This window comes from Oculina patagonica, chromosome 1 (genome assembly GCF_052425735.1).
Source record: "Oculina patagonica isolate OP01 chromosome 1, crgOcupat, whole genome shotgun sequence".
Taxonomy (NCBI): Eukaryota; Metazoa; Cnidaria; class Anthozoa; order Scleractinia; family Oculinidae; genus Oculina; species Oculina patagonica.
In genome coordinates, this window is record NC_135758.1 from 41,094,897 (window position 1) to 41,121,201 (window position 26,305).

The 26,305-nt window shown below is 39.3% G+C and overlaps 1 protein-coding gene and 1 pseudogene across 3 annotated transcripts; both read right to left on the reverse strand.

Moving 5' to 3' along the window:
- Positions 1 to 543: 543 nt before the first annotated feature.
- Positions 544 to 9,274, reverse strand: LOC144647075 (F-box/WD repeat-containing protein 5-like; annotated as a pseudogene). Its single transcript, XR_013569520.1, has 5 exons — positions 9,128 to 9,274; positions 8,490 to 8,739; positions 6,524 to 6,709; positions 1,918 to 2,687; positions 544 to 1,253 (listed from the first exon to the last, which is right to left on the reverse strand). The product of XR_013569520.1 is annotated as an F-box/WD repeat-containing protein 5-like (transcript).
- Positions 9,275 to 12,719: 3,445 nt separating this feature from the next.
- Positions 12,720 to 22,180, reverse strand: LOC144630976 (F-box/WD repeat-containing protein 5-like). 2 transcript variants are annotated; one of them, XM_078489338.1, is made up of 3 exons: positions 21,493 to 22,180; positions 15,248 to 15,986; positions 12,720 to 13,397 (listed from the first exon to the last, which is right to left on the reverse strand). In XM_078489338.1, the coding sequence occupies exons 1-3, from the start codon at positions 22,076 to 22,078 to the stop codon at positions 13,355 to 13,357; spliced, it is 1,368 nt and encodes a 455-aa protein (XP_078345464.1). In that variant the 5' UTR covers positions 22,079 to 22,180; the 3' UTR covers positions 12,720 to 13,354. The 2 variants fall into 2 exon arrangements, with proteins under 2 accessions (XP_078345464.1, XP_078345457.1); XM_078489331.1 differs by having other exon boundaries at positions 12,720 to 13,791.
- Between the last annotated feature and the right edge of the window lie 4,125 nt (positions 22,181 to 26,305).

A 26,305-nucleotide genomic window follows, 5' to 3' on the forward strand; every position in this document is an offset into this window, starting at 1 on the left:
ACGTACACAGGCACATTTGATGTTTTTTTTGTGTGTGTGTGTGTTTGTTTTCCAAAATGGTGAACAGAAACTAAGACTAATAGATTTAGAAATAGTTTTATTGTCTCTAATGTACTTAAGTTTCGATTTTAATCACTCTTGTATAGTTCTTTAAAAATTTTTACATTTTATCGTTAGTTTTTATAGCTTTATAAATTTGTAAATATGACATAATTCAACCTTTTAGGTTGCGAAGTTGTATTAATAAACTATCTATCTATCTATCTATCTATCTATCTATCTATCTATCTATCTATCTATCTATCTATCTATCTATCTATCTATCTATCTATCTATCTATCTATCTATCTATCTATCTATCTATCTATCTATCTATCTATCTATCTAGATCATGTATTGCTTTTTAAATCTCCAGGTTACTAAGAAAATACTTAAAGTTTGTAGTTTCCAACCCACTTTGACCGAATATGGTCGTTTTTGGCGGTAATTTTGGTTTTTATGTAGTTAACACGGTGAAATCCCAGGCCCTTTTTAGTCGGCTGTTCAGTAGTTGTCTAGCTCTCGGATTTGAATTTCTTCGGTCGCGATCTGTTGTTTTGCATTTGCAACGATCACACCTGAAGCAAGCTTAAATGCAGCTGCAAGCCAAGTGAAAGCCGGAAAATGATATGGATGTTTTCCTTACACTCACATTTGCGCTTGGGTTGTGCTAGTTTACGCGTGTTTTGCGTGTTTGGGCTTGCGTCGCACGTGCCAATTAGACTTGAACTTGAACCTTCTTCACTTGAAGCGCTTATTTGTTTATCTTTCTTTCGTCAAAAACGTACGTTGCTCCCACCACAAGCTGCAAAGATTACGGGCGTTTGATGGAACTTTGCACAACTTTCACATAAATGTAATCTTATTCTTTTTAAAAGAGTAACGGGGTGGGGCGAGGCTGTTTTTGTCTAAGGTTATCAGTGCTATCAAATTATCATGTCACACAGTTGTTTCTCCGTACATTTTTTTTTTCCAGAAATCCCATTGACTAATCTCCATATATTGTTTTTCCTACGTTTGACTTGTGATTTAATTTTGACAGTTGTCTTGACTTCCACACTCGGATGGTGTGATCATCACTAGCACTGACCAACATTTCTTGATTGACAGGGTTAAATGCGACGCAGTTGACTATATCACTGTGTCCCTTCAGAGTAGCCAGTTTGGCTCCAAAGTGCCTGTTCCACACATGGGCACAATGATCTTCAGCTCCACTATATAGAGCAAGAGCAAAATAAGTTGAATTTAGATGGTGTCATTTAAGACAAGAACATGTAACAATCTAAAACAGACCGACCAACTTATTTCATCTGCTGTAGACTGCTGGATCTGAGGTTTTGCATTTAACCTCATTTGTGATTTGCAAAGACCAACCATCGTGTTCTTCTGAACGAAACGGTTGATTACGTTGAAAGAATTGTCGAATCAACCATTACATAAACTGTTAGAATGCAATTTCTTTTTCAAAGTTAAAATGATATATACACACTAAAACAGGGTCATTTTTTCAGTGGGGAGGGGGGTTGCACGGGTGGGGGTGGGGAACACAGGAATAGTGTTTTGAGCTAACAAGCACAAAGTTTAAACGGGCACCACAACTTTGTCGGGGGAGGCACAAGGGCCTAATAGTTAATGCACTGGACTCTGGCTCTGGATGTGTTGTGTTCTTTACTCTCACAGTGCCCCTCCCCACTCAGGTGTATAAATGGGTACCGGCCAATTTAATGCTGGGGGGTCACCCTGCGATGGACAAGTATCCCATCCAGGAAGGAGTAGAAATAATACTCCTAAATGCTTCATGTTACTGAAACCGGGATAAGCTCTGCCCTGATGGGCCACTTGGCTCGGACACAGACTTACCTAAAACTGAAACCTTACCTTGTAACCAACTTGTCTGCAACATCCCCATAAATAAAGGCACAATAATACTTGCCAGTGTAGGCCTGGTGACCACTATGAACACCAACAAGTTCATATGTGGACAAACTGTAAACTTTCAATGTTATATCATTGGAGATTTCTGGATGAGACTGGTCTATTTTATTGCCAAATGCATCATTTTGCTGTTGAAATGGGCGGCAGTTAACATAGAGGTATTGATGGTCTGGTGATAAACTCATTCCAATTATATGTCCATTGGTTTCAACACAATGGTCTGGTCTGCAGTGGGTTTCAAAGCCACTCATCCCTTCCTCCGTGACTGTTTAGATCACATGGCAGTTGTAACCATTTGAACATTATTTGATGAGGTAGGGCATTAGTTACGGTACCATAAGTAAAGATGAGGCAAACAAGGTCATCCCTCTGCAATGTGGTTAAGGCATAAGTGGATTGTGTACTAACGTTTGGCCTGGCCACGTGAACAATTGTCACTGACCAACCATTGTGATTAACAACTCGAGCAAGCTTTGATTTTGTTTCATTTGTTTGATTTTCTGGTGATTTCTCGACATAGTTTGCCCAAAGCTGAGAGAGAAATGGTTGGCCACCATTCTCTGCAGGTTCCATAATTACCAGTACTTCAAGTGTTCCTGATACATAACACCTCTCAGTTAACCATGTTCCAAACAAAGCAAATGGTTCATTGACACTTATAAGAGGTAACCTAACCATAGAAAATCCCTGGAGCTTGTAGATAAAAATTTCCCCTGCAACCCCAAAAACATGTGTTAATTAAAGCAATCCAGAAATTGGAAGTTTACTCATTTTAAGGTGGTGGAATGGAAAAAAAACTACTAACTGAGTCAGTGAATATAATATTATAATAATAATTATCTATACAGGTCTGACAAATCTTTATTTCTCATGCACTATTGGACCAAACACATCACATTATGCAGCCAATACTGAAGAATATCTCATGGTATCACCCAACTGGTATTCCACATTCGACATTTGAATGTCAAGAAAAGGTCACCCAAAAAAGGAAGCCCTGTGTTAAAAATAAAATTGAAAGATAACAAACACAATAGCCTAGGTGTGCCTGCCAGTGGAAACTTGCCTGGGACTGTATATATCGTTCCCTAGCTAAAAGTTCACAGTTTTCCTTGAGCTTAATTCACTCTCAGAAAACTGTTCTTGGAGCAGATAATGTTGGCAGACAGATATATAATGATATCTCATATATGCATATTTTCATGCCACAATTGGAGTTTTATTTATTGTTTATACAATTTATAACATTGTAACAAAATTGGGGGATAACTGCTTTAGCTTAAAATTTTTTGGTGGGGATGTTCCACCTTGTTCTTTAATTCTTGACCCTATTTAAGATCAAAATACCTCATTTTCCATTTCCTTTTTCAACACTCTGGTCTCGATCTATACCGAAACACATCTTCAGATCTGGCCATTTGCACATCTGAAGTGGTTTAAATGCACTTTATTGTACTGAGTGGTATCATTTGCTTACTTCGATCTCTGTTTGTCTTTTTGGTTTGAAGATGAAAAGCCCTGAATGGAAAAAGAGAATGTCTGTGAGCGGGCTTGTTGGGTCATAAGTGAGGGGTCGCTTGGCTCTTTCTATTCCAGGCTCGTAACCAGCGGTATATGGGATCAGGGATCACAGCCTTGGGATCGGGATCACAGCCTCGGGATCGGGATCACAGCCTCGGGATCCCAGGTCACAAGTCATGGGATCCGGATCAGCCAATCAGATGGGATCAGAATTGGAATCAGGGATCAAATGTTGCCACATTTTGGGGATCAGGAATCCAAATTTATAGCTAAAATTTGGGATCAGCGATGAAAAAATATACCTGGTTACAACCCTGCTATTCACAATAACCAGACCTAAACAGCAAAATCTGTGAATAGTGATTATTTCGGTAACCAGTCATAACACCCCCAAGATAAAATGCCCCTGAGAAATGATGCCCCCTATAAGACATGACGTCCCCTATCTTAAGAAAAAACGCCCCACATGACATCCCCTAATTCATCAGACAAAACGCCCCATCGTGATTTATATATTTGGAGAAAGATGAGAGAAGGGAAAGATCTGAGGATGTAATAAAATTAATAAATGACATAGTAGAACTCATTAACTATTTGTGAGGGTGCAAACCAATCCCAGCATTCAGATCACATGTACACAACTTTAAACCAATACAAATCAAACAATAGAATTAATTTTTGATACAAACTCCTGCTCAGCTAATTAGTATTCATTAACTTTTGATACAGATCTCTACCGATTTGCCTAAGAATACTTTGCATTCAATTTATTGTTTTCATTTCACAAGTAGAATAAAATATTCGCGTCCAATCTGTATGGCCATTATATATTTATAATGGCTCGCGGATTGTAAACGCCCATAGAGATTGTTAACTGGCCTGTTTGATTGCGATTCATCCGTTATGGCAATTACAAGGTATGATTCAACTGTTTTTGTTGCTCGATCCACGAGAGAACGAGTAGTGAGGCGAATATCTATATATAAAGATACTAGCTTATGGTGCCATCCAATCGATGCTGAGAATCCATTTTTGCTCATGTCATTCCATAGAAACCCCTGAAAAGTTACCCATTACATTTACAAGCTAATCTTTAAGGGAAAGTTCATTTATTATGACAAGGGGGGGGGGTGTGAAGATATTGAGGGGGGGGGCTCCAAAAATTTTAAGACAACCGAAGGGGAGGAGGGGCTCTGAAAAAATTGTTGGGCTAGGAGGGGGGCTCTGAAAATTTGTATACTTCAAAACCAACACATGACAGATCGGATGGTTTTCAACTCAACAGTAAAATGACCTGCTCAACTCAGCTATATCACATGGTTTACAGATATAACAAATGTAGTCTCAGTAATTATTACACTCTTGTGTAAATCCCAAAAATGCTTTAGAAATGCCGAACCTTTTTATAATAAAACCACATTGTTTCAACAAGATTCAACAACGATTACTCTGTGTAAGTTTCAAGTTCCATTTAGTATTCGCTACATGAAGTAGTCATTACTGCTGACTAAGAATATGCAGGCGCATTTCTTCTCGCCATGTGAGTGAACAGATTTCTAAGTTTGTACCACAATCGTCAGAATGTAGGCACAATAACTTGTAAGTATAGCTTTCGTTTGGTTGTTTTGCTTGTATTTCTATATTGTACACAAAGTTTGTAAGCTAGCGTATCGTTTTCTTGTTGCAGCAAATCTTTCAGTCATTTCAGACGTTGAGATGTCTCAGTTTCATATTAAATGTGTGTTAACCTGAATGAATATGAGTTATTGGCCTGGCCCAGCATACAGTACTTACCCGCTTATAAGAACCCATTTTTTTCAAATTTAGCCTAAACGGGTTCTTTTTTAAATGATGCTTAGTGGAATTTTAGGCTACGCAGGTTCTTAAATAGGTTCTTATTTAATGAGAAATATATTATACACCTGTGAATGGTAGAAAGGTGGCATGTATATTAATTTAATGCCAAAACAGGGTCTTTTTTGTTTAATAAGCAACTTTCACTAGTCAAACTTGTTTATTAAGCCAAAAAGACGCCTTACTTGTTTAATAAACAAGAAAATTTGGAGTCCGAAAACAATTTGGGAGCCCGAAAACAAATTGAACCCTGTTTTTTTTTAGGTTAATTTCTATAAGAACCTTGCTTTCCATAAGAACCTGTTTCATATTTTAGGCTAAATAGGTTCTTAATGTAAATGGGGTCTAAATTGATATTTTTAGGCCAACAGGTTCTTAAATTGCAGGTTCTTATAAGCGGGTAAGTACTGTAGTTGGCCGCTACACTCTGTATCAAGAAATTTTACTGTTTGTTTCTCACTGGATGTCAGATTGATTGTACAAACTTACTCCTTTGCAGCTTTAATAAATCTATCAATCAAGTATTGGTAGTTCTCAGTTCTCAGTGACCCCTTGATGAAAGACTAGGCACTCTGCGACAATAAATCAATAAATACTCAAGAACTCAACAGGGATCTCATCACAACTGGATCTCAAGTCCGTCATAAACCACTGAAGACAATAATGATTCAGTCTAGCGATTCTTTTATCAGCGGATCAAATGAATTGGGCTATGAAATTTTTTCGACTACCAAAGGGGGGACTCCTAAAAAATTGAACCGCTAGCGAGGGGGCTGCTAAAATGTCAAGCTTCGAGTTTCAATATCTTCATCGCCCCCACCCCCTCCCCCCTTGTTATATTAAATGAACTTTCACTAAACAGAGCTTTCTCAATCAATTGTATTTTTCATATATTCGCCAGTTTTTTCGTAAGGTTACACTTAAGAACCTTAAATCAGTTAAATATAGAGTATTTAAAGTGCACAATAAATATGTAAATTAATAAATATGTCTTATAATATATAGGGGGCGTTATGTCTCAGGGGTGTTTTACTTGGGCTGCTTGGGGGCGTTATGACCGGCATTCATTATTTCAGACCAATACAGGTGAGTCCACAACTTTTGTGAGAGAAAATGCTAAAACTGTTTTAATAAACAATTGCAACTAAATTCAATACATTTGAAAACCACTCACCTCTACGCCGTCGTTTCTGTGTTACCCCGGATACAAGAAGCAATGTGTCGCTTGCATTGAACTCACAGAACTGGACATATTTCCATTTATACTGCTGAAAGTTTGTCTTCTGTGCGATACCAACACGATTGCAATCATCTACACGCCAAAGAATCACACTACAATCTTTGGAACTTGAAGCCAATAGTTGGCCATCATAGGCGTACGGGCCGGGGGGGGGGGGGGCAGGGGGGGTTACACTTAAGAACCTTAAATCAGTTAAATATAGAGTATTTAAAGTGCACAATAAATATGTAAATTAATAAATATGTCTTATAATATATAGGGGGCGTTATGTCTCAGGGGTGTTTTACTTGGGCTGCTTGGGGGCGTTATGACCGGCATTCATTATTTCAGACCAATACAGGTGAGTCCACAACTTTTGTGAGAGAAAATGCTAAAACTGTTTTAATAAACAATTGCAACTAAATTCAATACATTTGAAAACCACTCACCTCTACGCCGTCGTTTCTGTGTTACCCCGGATACAAGAAGCAATGTGTCGCTTGCATTGAACTCACAGAACTGGACATATTTCCAATTATACTGCTAAAAGTTTGTCTTCTGTGCGATACCAACACGATTGCAATCATCTACACGCCAAAGAATCACACTACAATCTTTGGAACTTGAAGCCAATAGTTGGCCATCATAGGCGTACGGGCCGGGGGGGGGGCAGGGGGGCTGCAGCCCCCCCCCCCCCAAATTTTGGGCAACACAGATTTTTTGGGCAGCAAGAGAAATTTGGGCAAAGCCAGTTTTTTTTTTCGAAGTTTTAACCTGAAGTCGGCGTGTTAAAGCCAGTTCAATTCACAGATTTTAAATTCTTTTACTGTTGGGCACTGTACTGCAAATCTCTGTCACAGTTAAACAACTGATAAAGATAGTTTCTCCACGTTGTTAAATTTTACAAAATCGACAGCGAGATTCTGGAAGCAGAGTAGAAAATATGCGTGAGTTTTCGTAATGTGCGCGGAATAGGCTAGATGACTGTTTTAGAAATACAAAATGAGAGAATGATATATTTGCTTAGTTTTCAGCAGGGTTGTTTTCAGAGTTTCTTTACGTGGTTCATATCCATGCAGTGATACATCGTGTTCTGCTGAACGATCATTCAGTGCATTGCGCAGATTGAAAACTTACCGCTGCAGCACCTGATGGGGCAACAACGTGTCAGTAAGGCCAAGTTAAAAAACAAATGTTTCTCGTTCCGCCCGTTTCATTTTTTGGGCGGCCTCTTTTTTTTATTATCTGTTTTTGGAAAGGTTAGAACGAACAAAAACCAACACTATTTCCTTGTACTTTGTACAGAGTAAGGTATGGCTTTTGTCTGCCTTTTAATTCAAACTAAGGCCAAAATAAACTTTAAATCGATCCTTGTTACGCTAGGTCCCTATTGGATAGGTCAATTACCTTGCAGGATTTATTTTGTAAGTTCGCTTCTGGCCTGGAAAATTTGACGAGGGAGAAAAAAAAATCGATATTCGAACAACACACGTATCGCTACGACAAGATAATAAACAATTAAAAAATAACAAAAAACGCGCCCGCCCGCTCTCTTTTTTTTTTGCAGAAATCCGGACGAGAAACATTTGTTTTTTTTTTTTTACTTAAATTATTACGTGTAATCGCACTTATTAGCATTTATTGGTATATTCAAACTCTGTAGTCAACAATAACATGGATCGCTTTGTAGATATCTACGGCCGTCGAAATGCTAGAGGCAGCTATTTCTTTTAACGTGTTTTATGAGCTCATATCATAGATTCTTATGTAAGGATTTTTCACTTCATTTGTAAGCCTATGTTAGTGCATCGTATGACCCTCGTTTCCTCTCGACTGTTTCGAAAAATTTGGGCAACTTGCGAGAATTTTTTGGGCAAATATCTCACCGCCCCCCCTGGCAAAAAATTGCCCGTACGCCTATGTTGGCCATCATGAGAAAACGCAACATGAAGGACTTCATCAGTATGTTCCTTGAGCACTTGGCTTTCCACAAACGGTGTTTTAACGTGGATCCTTTGATACTCTGTAAACCAAGAAGAAGATGAATTCGGAAGCTCGATGTTCTTGCTGCTTGCTGCGTTGAATAAAGTATCTTGAAGAAAGCATTTCCAGAGCAATTCGTCCTTCGACAGGCGATGCCAGTTTCTGCAAACTTCACCCGCAAGCAGCAGGGGCACCCAACGGAATATTTCGTTAAAATATCTGTTCGGAAGACGATTTGAGATCTAGATTTTTCGGAACATTCATTGTAATTTTTTTGCTTGCCTGCCTTTCCTAGGATTTTCGAGTATCTAAAAAATGGTATAATTGTTCATTTTTAACGGATTTTTACTCTAAAAAGGTCACCTAGAATTTTCGGGAGCCTTTCTCTGGCTGGAATTTTTTCGAAAAGGTAAGTTTTGATCCCCATAACTTTCGGATCACTAGACTCTCAGCTAGGAAATCCGAACAGATAAAAAAATTTTAGGGGATAAAAATATGCCTATATCTACCGTTTAAATACTAAAATAAGTTCAACGGTGCTATCTTTAAGTGGTTTTGAACTATATTCTCGATGGTTTCTTTGGGAGAAAGAAAGCAAAAGATATGTAGAATAATGTTATCTGGGAGGTCGGTCCAATGAGATTCCTCTAGTGATCCGTCTGAAAGCGATTGATTAGTTTCTGTGATAATGGCACTTTTCAAAGTCTCGAGAGAGCGCGACATTCTTCAATAAGGCCTTCTTCAACGACATATTCCTTCATCATCGGTTGTTGGTGAAGCCCGTGACGGTCAAATTTGGTAAAACACGTGACGGCGATGTCCGTGATGGATCCGTGACATATATGGTCTCAGGGCGTATTATAGATTCTTATAGACTGATCTAAGAGGACTACAATAGCTAGTTATGGCCATAGATCTGAGTCAACTCCGTGCTATCCGTGACGACTAGAGTACTAGAATGAGTACCGAAAGTGTTCGGGGTCTGTCGCCATGTCAAAGTCGCCATCGTCGCCATGTTTGTTTTGGTTGGTTCCAGTCCACCCACATATCGCGGACTGGCTCCCTCCCCCCAACCCCAACCCCAACCCGGAGTTCGGCCGGTTGAGTGCGCAGTCGAGCGCGCAAGCAAAGCATAGACCGCAAGTAGGCCTTTCCCGATTAGGTCCGATTATGCTAGCATTTTTTGGCACAATTTGGCTTAACGAGCTTTTTTTAACACTTTTTCTCAAAAAAAGAATTGCTAGCATGATTTATCATTTTTTGCCAATTTTATCTTCATTTTTGCCGTCAAAAGTAAACATTTGCTTGTTTTTGGTGTTCAAACACTTCTTATATTAAGACCTTTAGGAAACTGTAAAAAATGTGTGTGTTTGTAGTGACTTGGAAGAAGGCCTAGCTGGTTAATTTTCAAGGTTGTACCCAGTTTGCTCAATAACAAAACCAGATGCCGTCATTCTCGTCCCCATAGGTGGTTTTCACTGCCACGCCGCTATAAAATAAATCCAAAACAATTGACCACTTCGGCTTTAGACTTTCACGTGTAGTGTCACGCAGTGTCACGTGACTTTTTTGATAAACAAAGACCGAAAGTTCGGACACGGACACAAGCAGAATGGCCACGACTAAAAGATGTGCTTATTTTGCGTGTAAAAACAATTCCCGATATCCTGAATCCTGGATAAGAAACCTTAACGGCGATTAAGTCAAGTTCTTCCATTTTTCTGGCGTAACTAGACAGAACGAGAGAAGGTAAAAAGTGGACAAGGGCATGCCATGGCGATTTGATACTCGTTCGTATGTGTACAAAGGATAGTTACTAAAGCTTCCAGGCCTTTTCTTCAACCCCCTTCTTTTCGATCTGTTACGGTATTTACGATCTCCAAGATTATGTTACGAGCCTCACTTGGTTCCTTAGCCGGATCGTGACAAAACAAATGACCAAGGACGGAAGCCACTGACACTTTATGCCGGTCACAGACTCCTTCTATTGTTCGAAGGATATCTCCCGCGCTTTTCTTGCTTAGTCGCTGATGAAGATGGTAATGCCCTGTAATCTTCGAATCTGTGGTACAACGATGGTAGGTCTGCTTTTTGCTTTTTTTGTATACGTTCAAGCTTTCTCCTGTCGCTAGCCCTGCAGAAGTGCCAGGTGAGGCGACAGTAAAATGGAAGCTTTACATAGCTTCAGTTTTGCTTCTGCCGTATTGGGTTTTTCAGTATTACTCTCATAAGGACTACAATACTTTGACTTTAGCATACCATCTGTACCATCTCTCGTCTTCTCTGTCGACTCGATTTCTCGATGATTTGGCTATCTTGAGTGCTTATGGTCAGTTTTGTTATCTCTTTTTTGCGCGTTCGCGCTCCCTTGCGGTTAGGCATTTCCCGAATATGCTAGTAAAACTGGCATTTTATGCTCCTAGCAATGCTCGTCTTTTGCCCAAAAAATGCTCAAATTATGCTCATTTTTCAAAATTATGCTCTTGGTTTGAAAAATCCTTTGCTTTAATTTCAGAAAGGAATACATACAAAAAAGACACCATGTGTGTTTTAAGTTAACTCATTTGACTGAATAATATTAATAAAACATCTTTCCAATTCTTTTACACCTATATATATAACACGTGTTTTTGTTTATGTATAACACAACGTTAGCGGTTTGTTCACTTGTCCTTTATATGGACTATATAACAAAACGTTGGCCCGCTGGTTAGCTCTTTGTTCACTTGTCCTCAAAGCGTTTATTGCTTGTTGTACTGCAACAACTTCCTTCTTTTTCCTGCAGATTATTAGTGCGTAACAAGGCGTGGCTGACGCCATCTCATTTTCGTCCCCATAGCCCTTTCGTTTCTCTTAGCCGGCTAGGCCTTGGCACGAGAAAACGAAGGACTCTGGGGACACAGGATTTCCAGGATTTACGAGAGAGTCGTTACGTTTTCGACTTCTGTTTTAGGAATTCTTTGTTCCATACAGCCAATCAAAAAAATTCGAATTAATTCAAAAATCCTAGTGTCGCAAAGGTTCCTAAACCCTGACCCTATTTAGGAAAAAGGAAAGCGAAAATTGATACCCTTTTTAAGGCCAAAACCGAAAAATGACACCCCATTCAAGGGGAGGAGAAGCGTTCCGTGACGACCCAAATAACGGATAACCGCGCACGACAAAACACGAATCTTTATAAAATCGCATTGCTATAAATGCTTGAACGGATGGTTCAGTTTAAAGATACCTGGTTTCTGTTTAGCTGGGTGTTTACTTTAGCTGATAGAATTTAGGTTACCTATCTAAGGATCAGACTGGGAACACAATGCCAAAAGGAGCAAAAATGACACCCTATTTAAGGACCGAGAACCTCAAAAACCATACCCTATCCCGTGGCACATAGCTATATAGCCCATATATGGGAGTCCTATCACAGTGCCCTGGCTTAGTTTCCTGTGTGTTCTATGCGGCGATTTATTGTTGAGTTAAACTTGATCTCTGACCTCGTAATGTACCTACTCGTCGGTCGATTGCGCGCGACAGAATTACCGATCCCGTCCACTCGCACGATGACATTTAGTGATACGTCATAGCTTAAAACGAAATGTTTTAAGCTAGCAGATTTAGCCAAGCCTAAAACCGGAGCTCCCCGGTTATTTACTTCACCCTTTTCGAAAATCCGAATTTACTGACCGATAATAGAATCCAATGTGAACCATTACTTGGTCAGCGGTAAAGTTCAAAATACATTCGACCTCGATGAGTTATATATGTGAACCCGCGATATGGTCATGTGATACTGGACAGCGGATACCTTGTTTTGACAGCTGTCAATTTACCATGACATGGATGTCCAATATCAAAGATGTAAGCTGACGTTAACCTTAGCCTTAACCCTTTTTCTGGAGTATGGCCGCCATGTTGGGGCAACATCGTCCTCGTCGTCGCTAGGGCGCACGCGCCCGCGAACCATACCGCTAGCCATGATAACCAAGAAAAACCAAAAGCATGGGTCTGTTAATTTTCTATGGGTATGGGGCTCTGCTTTGCTGCCCTTCGGGCCGCTGGAAGCTCCGCTATGTATGGAAGCTCCACAGTGGAGACTAAAATTACCCTTAGTGGCGAAGAAAGCCCGAAAATTAACGGAACAAAAAAGACAAGAGGTAAGTTAAGTTAAGTTCTTTGCTTGATTTATTTTATTGAATTAAAATCTTTTGTTTTTTAATTTGCTGACAAATGCAATATTTCAGCAAAGCTATTCCTTTGTCATATTCTAGACATAAATATTATTACTTACTGATGTCGAGTCAGTGCAAATGCAAGCGATATTACGTTCACGCGTGTGGGGTAAAAAGACTACAGAACAAGGAACGTAAGGTCTACGTACACAGGAGCATTTGATGTTTTTTGTGTTTGTTTCCAAAATGGTGAACAGATCATGTATCGCTTGCTTGCGTTTGCGTACGCTTGCAAATATTTTCAAAATCTCCAGATTACTAAAAAATGCTTAAAGTATGCAGTTTCCTACCCACCTCGGCCGAATTTGGTTCCCTTTGGAGGGTAATTTTGGATGTTCATGTAGGTTGTCCAGCTCTGGGATTTAAATTTCTTAAGGTCGGGATCTGTTTTGCATTTGCAACGATCACACTGAAGCAAGCTTAAATGCAGCCGCAAGCCAAGTGAAAGCCGGAAAATGATATGGATGTTTCCCTTACACTTACATATGCACTTGGGTTAGTGCTATTGTACACGTGTTTGCACTTGCTTCGCACGTGTCAATCAGACTTGAACTTAAACCTTCGCTTGAAGCGATTATCTGTGTTATCTCTCTTCCATCACAAACGGATGTTGCTTCCACCGCGACCTGCAAAGATGACGGGCGCCTGTTGGAACTTTGCACAACTTTCACATAAATGTAAGCAGTAACGAGGTGGGACAGGGTTGATTTTGTCTAAGGTGATCCGCGCCATCAAATTATCATTTCACTCCGTTATTTCTTCATACATCCCTTTTTTAGAAATCTGGTTGGCTAATCTCCATGTATTTTTTTTGTTTCTACGTTTGACTTGTGATTTGCTTTTGACAGCTGTCGTGACTTCCACACTCGGATGGTATGATCATCACTAGCACTGACCAACATTTCTTGATTGACAGGGTTAAATGCGACGCAGTTGACCGCACTGCTGTGCCCCTTCAGAGTAGCCAGATTGGCTCCAAAATGCCTGTCCCACACATAGGCACAATGATCCTCAGAACCACTAGAGAGTACGAACAAAATAAGTAGAACATGTAAAAGTCTGAAACAGACTGACCTACCGACTGACCGACTTATATCATATCCTGGAGACTTGCTATTTTGGATCTGAGGTTTTGCATCTAGCTTTAATATTTGTAGTTTGCAAAGACCAAGGTTATGTTCAAGATTTCAGGAAAAATCGTTTCGGTTCATTTGGGTGAATACAGGAACAGTTTTTTTTAACTAACAAGGACAAAGTTTAAAGGAGCGCTGCAACTTTGGCGGCCCAAGAGAAATCAGTTCTAAGTACACGAAATTGCAGTTGGGTTGTTTACAAATAGTGATCATCTCTAGGAATAATCTTATCAATTTTAAATATTTTATAGTCTTTTGCACTTTTTCAGTGTTATGAAGGTTGAAATGACGTCATTTGCATCATACTATGACCAGAACTTACAACATTACATTTTGTGTAAACTCTAGGCAAATAAGACAAGACTTCATGTAGGAAGTGTCTTAAAAAACCCTGTAACTAATTATCTTCGAGCCCTTAATGCCATGTGGGCTGTATTCTGGAATGCGATCTTTAATATTTGCAATATTTTCGTAAGTATCAGCAACCTACTCATCTTAAAAAAGAGCAAGAGAGGAAAGCTCTCTAGGAGGGTGGGGAGAAGAAAGATCCTGGGAATCAGAGGTTGGAGTGCCAGTAAACATCATCAGGCATGTGAAGGGCTTTTTGTTGGCTATACATTCTGCAGGCATTTCTTGCCTCAAGGGAATATTTTAAAGAGACTATGTCACGGATTTTACCAGATTTTTGAACAGCCAAAATTTATATTTTTGTTGCATGAAACCTAGAAATAATAGTCCATTTGTATTACAAATTGCTATATTAGAGTACTAAAACTGTTAACTAGCATTATTGGCTGCGGATGGCGCGGATGGAAATGGTTTGCAGTTTGAAAACCGTTAAGGCAAACGTTTCCAAATTGTTTACGCGCATCTTCAAAAAAATCGATATTTGTAGCCTTAGCTTGATTTCTATCCGTAAATTAGGGTTATATCTTCCTTTAGATGTTCAAAGATAATGTTTGTTTTTTATGGGTAAAGTTGCCTTCCACTTATTTCAAAACAGTTTAGACCAAAAATCTGCAAAATCTCCGTGACATACACTGCAGGAATGACAAGCCAAAATAGCATGTAACAATTGGAAGCTTAGAATAATCAGGACTCAGGGACGGCGGAGCCGGGGGGCTGGGGGGGCTTTAGCCCCCCCAGAATTTCCGAAAAAATAAAGACTTACTAAGAGAAGAGTCTTTTCAGCCCCCCCACTTTAAGTCACTAGTCAGCCCCCCCACTTGGAAAAATGCTCCGCCATCCCTGGGACTTGGGAGCTTTGGCCTTATGGTTAGCACGCTGGACTCAGAATCACACAGTCCAGATTCAGGTACTTTTTATTAATAATAAGAACTTACCTTGCAACAAGCTTTTCTGCAACATCCGCATAAATAAAGGCACAATCATACTTGTTAGTGTAGCCCTGATGACCAGTATGAACACCAACAAGTTCATATGTGGACAAACTGTAAACTTGCATAATTATATCATTGGTGATTTCTGGAGGATAAGAGTGGGCCTTTTCTCTGCTACATTCATCATTTTGCTGTGGAAATGGGCGGTAGTTTACATAGAGGTATTGATGGTCTGGTGATAAACTTATTCCAATTATCCGTCCATTGGTTTTAATACAATGGTCTGGTCTGGAGCAGGATCCATAGGCACCAGCAGGTATTTCACTGCTTCGGTCATCCCTTTCTCCGTGATTGTTTAGATCGTGTGGTAGTTTTATCCATTTCAACATTATTTGATGGGGTTCATGCGTAAAGATCAGGCAGACACTGTCATCCCTCTGCAGTGCAGTGGATTGTGAACTAATGTTTGGCATGGCTACATGAACCAATGTCACTGACAAATGATGATATTGAACAACTTGAGCAATTAGCTTTGATTTTGTTTCATCAACATTGTTTGCCCAAAGCTGAGAAAAAAATCGCCTGTCATCATTCTTTGCAGGTTCTTTGTTTACTCCAGCTGTTACTGAAACATAGCATCTCTCACTCAAGCATGTTCCAAAAAAAGCATACGGGTCATTGACACTTTTATGAACTAACCTAACCATAGAACATCCCTGGAGGTTGTAGATAACAATTTTACCTGCAAACCCCCAAAAATATGTTTTAATTAATGCAATCCAAAAGAAATTAAAGTTCACTTATTTAGGGGGGTAAAATTGAAAGAAAACTACTTACTATTAATATAATGTACGTGTGCCACACGTATATTATATAGTATATATAATCCATAATATATAATATATTTTTTCATATACGATTGGTCTTAATCTTGTCCAATTTCAGTTGAATACATTGACTCTTCCTTTATCGAAATATGGTTAGTATTTTTATCTTTAATTATTTCTGAGCGAACGGAGCATCGATTAAGTAGACACACTTTTCTCATTGAAACAAAAGGCTAAAATAACCCAAATTCGATGAGGAAAAAAGGTGACCGGTAGTGCTTCAAATCCTTTGATACTTAAGCCAAAGAAGAGTCCAGTCGTTGAATTTAATATTTATAGTCTCAAAAGTGTGGGATCTAGTAGCAGTTTTGAACGAAGGTCGATCAAAGTTCGACAAAATTACAATTCAGCGCCTTGAAAAAAACTGCTGAACACGAGACACGTAACACGCAATAAAATAAGTTCTATATTTTTCAGCCAAAGTCAACACAGTAAAATCAGCTTTGAAGTTTTAAACGTTTGACACGTTAGAAAAATTGTATTTATCTTAAAGATTGCCTACAATATAACAAATACCAATTCAACAATAACTGCACTTCAACTCTTCCTGATGTGCGTCACGCACGAGCAACTTCGCCTTGAAACCATGGATTACAAAAATATTTTTCATTGATTCAAAGTAAGTCATACTGAAATAAAAGAAAAAAAATCAAACTTTTTACCACGAGTCTATCTTAAGGAGGCTCGATGTAGTTTTTTTAGCCGAAGGGTGGTTGTTTTGAAAATTAAAATTATCTAGGAAGCCAATGTTCGATTTTTGCCAAAATACACCATAATGATCAAATATGACCAAATTTTAATTTTTTACCCATCACTTAGTCACAAAGGTTACCATAACAACGATTGATGTTTTCTTTTGTTCTCAAACAAGCTTGATTTTCTCGAAATCTAAAATTGACTCTTGGTGTTTATTTTTTGATATGTTAAAGTTTAGTAGATTGACTAACTGTTGATGAAATTTTAGAAAAATCTGTAATTTCACATCTGCATGAGCACAGCGAGGGAGTGAAATATCAATTTGAACACAAGAAGATAAAATTCATATCTCCGGGCAACCATGTAATGTATCCTCTGTATTTTACATAGCTTAGAAGTTGGGAGTATCACCGTTCTTCCCTTAGACTGTTCCAGGTGTTCAGATAGTGGGGGATGACGTGAAGAATAGCCACTGAAAGATGCATGAAAAAAGTGAGCAAAAATTAAAATAGGGAGGAGGCTAGGGAGAGGAGGCAAGGGAATGCTTGGCTGTGATCATTTTATACAAAGGCTCTTTAAAATTTATAAGTAAAAGAACTTAATATTTATCATGAAAGGTGAATCAGTGATCAATAGGTATAAACTGGCAATCAGACAGTGTTTGCATACATGTAAATATTAAAAATTTACATTTAAAAAATACAAATATTCTGAAAATTATGTATAAAAACATTAACAGCAAGATTCTGGTATACCCTCTGATTGGTTAATGTTGACAGGTTTTGTCAACACTGGAGTGTTCTTGTCATTGACGCGATATGTGATCTAGCAGCACAGGAAGATATTTCTTTGAGTCACATTCTTCGAAAATGTTGCAAATAACCCACTACAAGATTTTCTTCATGTTAATTCTCTTCGGGAGGAACAAAAAATTGCAATCCTCTCAACCAGCTTTCAATTGGAAAGAGCTTGATCTCTCAACTCTTGCTCACATAATGAATGCCATCTAACAAACTATTATCCTGATGCCGTTTCTAGGATTGAACTCCACTTGTTAAGCTATTATGGAAGATCAAGTGGAGCATTTTAATGGTATGGGGCCCTTTGCTCCTTTAGAAGCCTAGAGGAATAAGTCATTTTAATGATGTTGGAGTAATAGCAGCAACAAATTACAGTGCAGCTACTGTTACTTGGGTCACCCAGAGAAAGTTAACGGTAACAATAGATTACAACATTTTTTATTTTAGCCTGAAATGTCGAGTACAGAACAATGAAATTTTAACTTGTTTGTTCGCCACGAAAACAGATCAGTACAAATTTTGGCTATATGGTGTTGGGTTTTTTCAATTCCATCCCCTTTTAACGTGATTAGTTTTTATTGCACAATCTGAAAGGCAAATATGAGCGATGTTTATGAAAGAGATCATCTTCAAACTGCGTAAAAACAGGGGAAGCGACGACCGTGCCATATGTTTCCAGACATGAATGTGGGTGCCGGGTTAGTAAACAACGAAAACACAGTTTGTTCGCTGTCGGATCTTTAATTTCCACCATATTATATTATAAAAATTTGACCCTTCACACGCTGGGTTCTGGCAGTATGATTAAAGCTGAAAAAAAAGTAATTACTGTTACATTGTGTTGTAAAAGACAAATTTAAAATTGTTTAAAAAGCAAAGTGTGTGGTGTATTTGAATTCTCAAACTAACTGCCGGCTGTCTCGAGCACTTAAATGGTTTCCTCAACAACCCAACAGGTGAACGAATTCATTTCAGAAAAAAGTTTATAGCATGTTCACTTGTATGTAAACCACTGTTGAAAAAATTAACCGAAATTCCAGTTTGGCAGTTGTGTTATTATTTTCCCGACAATTCAGGACAATATAAAATACAACTCCCTGGAGATGAAACCGCCGACAGGCGAGTTTTTATTTTATCTCAGAATTCAAATCTGCCATGCAAATTGCCCAAACATACATGTACGGCCGTTGCATTCACTGCTTTCATAAAGTTTAAAATCAGTTCTAGCTCACTTGCATGACACATTCATTTAAATATGTAGCAATGTATAACTACTCAAATTTTAAATTGAAAAGTCAACGATAGCTAAAACTGTATTTATATACCAAGCTACACGAGTGAACAAGCTGAAGTTTCATTGTGCTATACTCAACATTTCATTGGCTTGATTGAAATTGTTGGAATGTATGTTCTCGTTCTGCTTTGTGATTGGTTAACTTTTTCTGGGCGACCCCGGTAACAGTAGCCGCACTGTAAATGGACTGGACAAAAGAATGGATGAAGCCTCAGCAAAGAGTGAAAAAATGAGATCGTGTATGGAAGCCCTGGAAGCTGGCTGTCAAACCCCAATCCGTGAAAAACAGAAATCATTTCAGGCATTTTCAGAGGTCTAAAATGGGCGGAAGAAGCCTTTGTAACAATTAAATGACCACAGGTGTTCCCTCGCTTCATTCTTACACCCCAGCCCCCTCCCTGTTTTCACTTGCCGTTTACTTTTGACGCCTTGCTCCACTCCCTGAATGCCTAGAAAAGGCTATTTGTCTCTCCTTCCCCCCCCCCCCCCCAACCCTTTCACTCTGGGTGTAAACTAAGGTCTGTTTTTATAAGAGAAGTTGCTTACAATTCAACCAACTAACTGGGGCCGATAACATGGGGCCAATTACATGGCGAATTTCAGGGCTGGAATTTTGTTGCAATTACATGGCAAAATTAAGCCCAGGTTGAAAACTTCTTAAACTGCATGAAAACTTATCGTGGCCACCATTTTCTTTTGTTGAAAGCCATCACTGTGCATCCATATCTCACTTTTCAGCCCGGGCTAAAATTTGAATGCAATTACATGAGGTTTTCCAGCCCGTTTGCCCGGGCTGAGATTTCCCGGGCTGAAATTTCAGCCCAGGCTGAAATTCAGCTGGGGATGAAACTTTCTTCATGTAAGATTCCCAAACGTGTTTTCAAGGGTGACCCTATTCGGCGGAATGGCGGAATGACGGAACGGCACGCGGAATGGCGGAATGGCGGAATATCCTAACACGGAATGACGGAATATCCTAAAACGCGGAATGACGGAATATCCTAAAACGCGGAATGACGGAATATCCTAAAACGCGGAATTGTAAAACATTAAAAAAGAAACAACAACAGCAACAAAAACAAACAAACAAAGGGAACATTTGAACTACTAACTTTCTCAGACGCGATTATAAAGGCTAAGAATGTCGCTAATAATGATTCAGGTTCTTTAACTTGTGGATATTCGTTACGGTGACAGAGAAACCAAGTTGTTTACGAGAGGGGCTAGCAGTTGAAAACCAGTTAACACTTAATATATTCCTTAAAATGACGGGTTCTTTTTTATATCTTCTTAATCGTTCGAGGCCGTCGATCTCGAGCCAGGATTTTGTGGTAGGATATCGAGTGATCAAGTGAGGATTTCGCTAATACAGAAGGCGTTCTCGCCCCGTTCAAGACGATGAAACGTACAAAGCCGAGGTACGTAAACGAAGCCGTTATAAAGAAAATGAAAGGGCCTGAAATTTATTGAGTTCGTACTGAGAAATAATAATAAAAGGAAACCAAAAACAAGGGGTTTCCGGTTGGTCACCCATCCAAGTACTAACCCCGACCAACAGGGCTTAACTTCGGCGATCGGACGAGAGCTGACCAGTGCTTTCCTTGTGGTATCAGTCCCAGAGACGAGAAAAAAGTTACAAGAGTCATGCAAATATAGAGAACAGAAATACCTGGTTAAGTAATGGATCTTTTGAACGGTGCTATGACTGGACCTATACTGTTTTAAGCTGATTTTTCTCGTCTCTGGGACTGATACCACAAGGAAAGCACTGGTCAGCTCTCGTCCGATCGCCGAAGTTAAGCCCTGTTGGTCGGGGTTAGTACTTGGATGGGTGACCAACTGGAAACCTCTTGTTTTTGGTTTCCTTTTATTATTATTTCTCAGTACGAACTCAATAAATTTCAGGCCCTTTCATTTTCTTTATAACGGCTTCGTTTACGTACCTCGGCTTTGTACGTTTCATCGTCTTGAACGGGGCGAGAACGTCTTCTGTATTAGCGAAATCCTCACTTGATCGCTCGATATCCTACCACAAAATCCTGACTCGAGATCGACGTCCTCGAACGATTAAGAAGATATAAAAAAGAACCCGTCATTTTAAGGAATATATTAAGTGTTAACTGGTTTTCAACTGCTAGCCCCTCTCGTAAACAACTTGGTTTCTCTGTCACCGTAACGAATATCCACAAGTTAAAGAACCTGAATCATTATTACAACATTCTTAGCCTTTATAATCGCGTCTGAGAAAGTTAGTAGTTCAAATGTTCCCTTTGTTTGTTTGTTTTTGTTGCTGTTGTTGTTTCTTTTTTAATGTTTTACAATTCCGCGTTTTAGGATATTCCGTCATTCCGCGTTTTAGGATATTCCGTCATTCCGCGTTTTAGGATATTCCGTCATTCCGTGTTTTAGGATATTCCGCCATTCCGCCATTCCGCGTGCCGTTCCGTCATTCCGCCGAATAGGGTCACCCGTTTTCAAGAAGATTTCTTCTGGAGCCGAGCTGAAATCTCAGCCTGGATAGCCGGGCTGAAACTCACCTAATTAACTTCAGCACATTTAAAAACCACTTACCTGACCACAATCCGACAGCCCCTGATACAAGAAGTAACGTGTCACTTGCATTGAACTCGCTGAACAAAACATTAAAAAATCGCAAACTATTATGTTTTTGCACATTTTCCTTTTGCGCAATACTAACACGATTGTAATCATCTACACGCCACAGAATCACACAACAATCTTTGGAACATGTAGCCAATAGTTGGCCATCCTGAGAAAACGCAACATGAAGGACTTCGTCAGTATGTTCCTTGAGCACTTGGCTTTCCACAAACGGTGTGTTAATGTGGATCCTTTGATACTCTGCCAACCAAGAAGAAGATAAATTCGGAAGCTCGATGTTCTTGCTGCTTGCAGCGTTGAATAAAGTATCTTTAAGAAAGGATTTCCAGAGCAATTCGTCCTTCGACAGGCGATGCCAGTTTCGGCAAACTTCACCCGCAAGCAGAACTTCTTTGGGAGAAAGAAAGCAAAAGATTTGCAAAAGAAGGTTATCTGGGATGTCAGTCCAATGAGAATTCTCCAGTGATCCGTCTGAGAGCGATGGATTAGTTTCTTCGATAATGGCACTTTTCAAAGTCTCGAGAGAGAGCGACATTCTTCAATACCGCATTCTAACACGAAATTTTGCTGCATCATCAATTGAATGAGTACCGAAAGTATTCGGGTTATTTTCCGCGTTCCCTGCCGCATGTGAGCCGCCATGTTTGTTGTGGTTGGTTCCAGTCCACCCACCTATCGCGGGCTGCAAGGCTCCATCTCCCCAATCTCCGCATGCACAGGAAACCCAAGTCCGGTGTTGCAAGCAAAGCATAATCCGCAAGGTAGCGCGAACGCGCAAAAAAGGGATAACAAAACCTTGATTCCCTTCGGTAACATATGATAAACACTCACTTCGTTACCTTCCCAAACTGTGGAATGATCTCACTCCCTCTCTCCTCCGCAGAGGCTCCTCAGAGAGGTTTTCGGTAACCTCTGGCGGAGGAGAAAGTCTCACTCCCAGAATCAGAAATTTGCCCTCTTTGATAACAATTTAAGGTAATTCCCTAGAAATAGAACTGCTCATAGATTTCCAACCAAACTTTGCCAGTTGGTTGTTTACCTTAAAGATGATTTCCAGTCCGTACTGCGCAGACTCAGGATTTGTTTTCATTTTTGTTTTGAATTCGTTGAAACGTTACACTTCGCTTCAGTTTGCCGGCCGACCTGCGTATTATTACGACACTTGGTGTGTTTAAAAGTAAACTTAAGACATTTTTATTTAGATCAGCATTTTAATGTATCTTTTTAAATTTTTACTGTATTTTAGTTTTTTTACTGTATTTTAGGTTTTAGTTGTTTTATGTATATGTATACTTTTAATTGTTTTTAATGAAATTACTGTAAAGCGCTTTTGATCAGCACATGTAAAAAGCGCTATATAAATTATTAAATTATTATTATTATTATTATTATTATTATGAATGAATCGAAGTATTCTAATTTTTTTACAGAGAAAGGCATCTTTAATATTATTAAAAAGAAATCTGATTTTGTGATTGGCATCTAAAGAACTAAAATCAGAATAGCTCCTACTTATAACAATGTCGTCTATTAGAGATTTTCTAATTGTATTATAAATACTACATTTAAGTAAAAAAATGTTCTTCGTTTTCAACTTCATTTCTGAGCTGCAGTTTTGACAGATTCTCAGATGCTCAGGAAGTTTAGGATGAGAATGTCTTCCAGTTTCGATTCTTCAGTTATGGTTGCCTACCCTAAGTTTTGCTAATGCCTGACGATGTTTAAGATTTGTAATAAGGGTAGTGGTGGTGGAGTTAAACAATAGAATTGTGGTGGTGGTGGTGGAGGAGAATTTGACAAACGTTTTTGCTCAGGACGTATGTTTGAGCGCTTTTTATCACTGAGTTCACTCAAGCGTATCGAATATAAAACCATTGTTCGAAAATAATAATGTCTGCTGTATTTAATTTATGCGAAAAGAGGCATGCACATTAAAGTCTGTATGGTTCAGTGATTTTCAATATTGCGCAATACGTTTACAGTCAACTCTCTCTTAACGGACACCTCTATAAGACGGACACCTCCATAAGACGGACACCTGGTTATGGTCCCTGCCGTTTTTCAGTCATTTTACTGTAAGAAAACTCTCTGTAAGACGGACACCTCTCTAAGACGGACAACGGACACTTTGAAACCGCCAACGGACAGGCACTAAAAGTTATTTTTTCGTGAATAATACTTCAAAACTTGTTATCGACATATAGCATAGCAGGTCAGCGCCTTTAGAATACCAAATTTACCAAAAACAATCGCTAAAACGCATTACTTCTCTGCTTAAACTTGTAGATTTAGTTTTCTACTTACAGTATCACTGTTTCTTATTAACAAACAAGTCGAATCTCTGATATTATTTTTGTTCCACTTTATAGGTTTTGCTAACGTAAGCGACTAAAACAGACGTGTATTCGTTGTGCATAGCCGTTTAGCTTTATCGTCTCAAAATTTCTGGTGTCACGTTACCTCGACTCTCTATAAGGCGGACACCTGTATAAGACGGACAGTTGGGGCTAGGGCTTTCCACAAGTTGCTCGAGATTTCCCAAAAAGTTGCTCGTAATTTCTCAAAAAGTTGCTCAAAAGTTGCTCCAAAAATCCAAAAAAGTTGCTCGTGATAATAAAAGTTGCTCGAAAGTTGCTCCAAAAAATCCAAAACGCTGCTTCTAATCACGAGAATTTCTCTAAATATATGCTAATTTCCCTTTGAGAGTAAGATTTCTCAGCAGTTTTATACAATTTTACAGCAAAAGAAGTATCTAAATAACATATTAAAGGGGAAACTTGTTAAATAACAAGGATTTCTTTAACTGAGAAAAATCGTGAAGATATCAATGACGTCATGTTTGCTGACGAATTTTGTAATGTTTTAATTCAAAATGAGCCGAAAGTTGAAATGTCTCCAGATGTTCCTCGAAAGTCTTCGGTAAACTTCGTAAAACTTCGGAAACGTTCGTATTGCCTTTGAACAACACTCGGATAATCTTCGGAAATCTTCGGTCTGGAAATTGCTCAAAATGCGACAAGTTGCTCGAAATGAGAAAAGTTGCTCGAAGGGGAAAAAGTTGCTCGAATCATGAAAAGTTGCCAAAAAGTTGCCGAGCAACTTGTGGAAAGCCCTAGTTGGGGCCGGTCCCGACGGTGTCCGTCTTAGAGAGAGTTGACTGTAACCGCTACTGTGATCCAAAAAGAACGAAGCCTGTCAAACCGGTTATACTGGCCGAGATAAAAATCCACAATTTAATGTAATCCACCGCATTTTAGTCATGAGTCTATGACGTCATCGGCGTTAATTTATTCCTGCCCACGCTTATGAAATTCCTGCCCAAAAAAGCGGCTAATTCGGTGCCTGCTATACTACTAACATCAAGAAAGAGAACAGGCCTAGGGACAAAGAACAGCGGTTTGGAATATTTTTACATTTATTTGAAGACCAAGATTAAGCCAGAAGTTATTTATTGGTTCAGACCGTTTCTATTCGTAAGTGTTTTTACGCAGGGGGGGGGGGGGAGGTGACTCCATTGTTTCCAGTTGTTTATTCGTGACCGACTCATCACTGCCAGTATGACGTCACATGGCAACGCGCGAGCGATTCCCTCGGTTTGGTCAGATGAGCGGGATTAAATCGCGAGTACGCCACAGCAGAGGTCCAGAAAGGCTTATCATTAGTGCTTATATCGGTATTGTTCGCTAATTCTTTCCCAGTAGTTAGGTTTAATGCCTTAAATTTCTGCGTGTATGATCTCTTTCTGTTTTGTAGCGCCCGTTTTCTTGTAATTTGGTTATTATTTTTAACTCTTAAACGGGACAATAGGCGGGACCGCCATTTTGCTTTCGGGTCAAGCGAAGTCCATCAAAAACATCCACCTTTTCACCCAAACATTTTTCTCAAATCCGCTTCATAATAGGAGGTTTTGCTCCTTGAATATTAACGATTTATCTCCGGGCCCTTCCGTGTCGCTTGAATTAGCCAAACTTCATGTCTTTCCGTTCGAGTGCAAAGGTATAATTTTTATCCAGAACATGTCAACAACGCCGATCGCTGCTTCGCGATCTCATGTAGAATTCTTTTTCCATATATTTTTATTCGCATTCATTGGCTTATTATAATGTTTCACTGTTGGTATCTGTGCAGTTCTGTTGTATTTCGGGGCTTTCCTCCCCGTGACGACTCATTAATTGCATACCTCCTGAAAAAAAATACAACAACGGGGTATTTCGAGTCGGGCACCCATCCAAGAGTTAACCCCGCCCGGCAAGCCTTAACTTTGGCCAGCTTGAATTGAGCAAGCGCTTTCATTGTGGTTTGAACGAGGAAAAACGTGTTGTGCGAAATAGACATGAGTTCAAATTCGTTGCCGCAAGACAAGTAGTAAAAAATTACCGTTTAATAAAGACTTGAGTTAAGTTATTCTGTGTTGTTTTTCTATAATACCCAATGAAAGCGCAGGCTCCATCCGACCTGGCTGAAGTTAAGTCCTGTCGGGCGAGGTTAATACATGGATGGGTGACCAACTGGAATTACCGTGTAGCGCCTTTTCCCTCTTGATTGCTCTGATTTTCACCTTTAAGGGGAAAGACATGAAGATCCACGAATGCTGAAAGTCTGATACTGCACGTAAATCAAGAACCGTACATCCTGTGCTAAACCTCCTATTTCTGTTACAATAAAAATTAAATTCGCTGTGCAAGGACCCTCGAAAGTTCGAACTGTTTACAGATTTCATCGATCATTCTACACTTTGCGAAGGTGTTTCTGTTGATTTAAA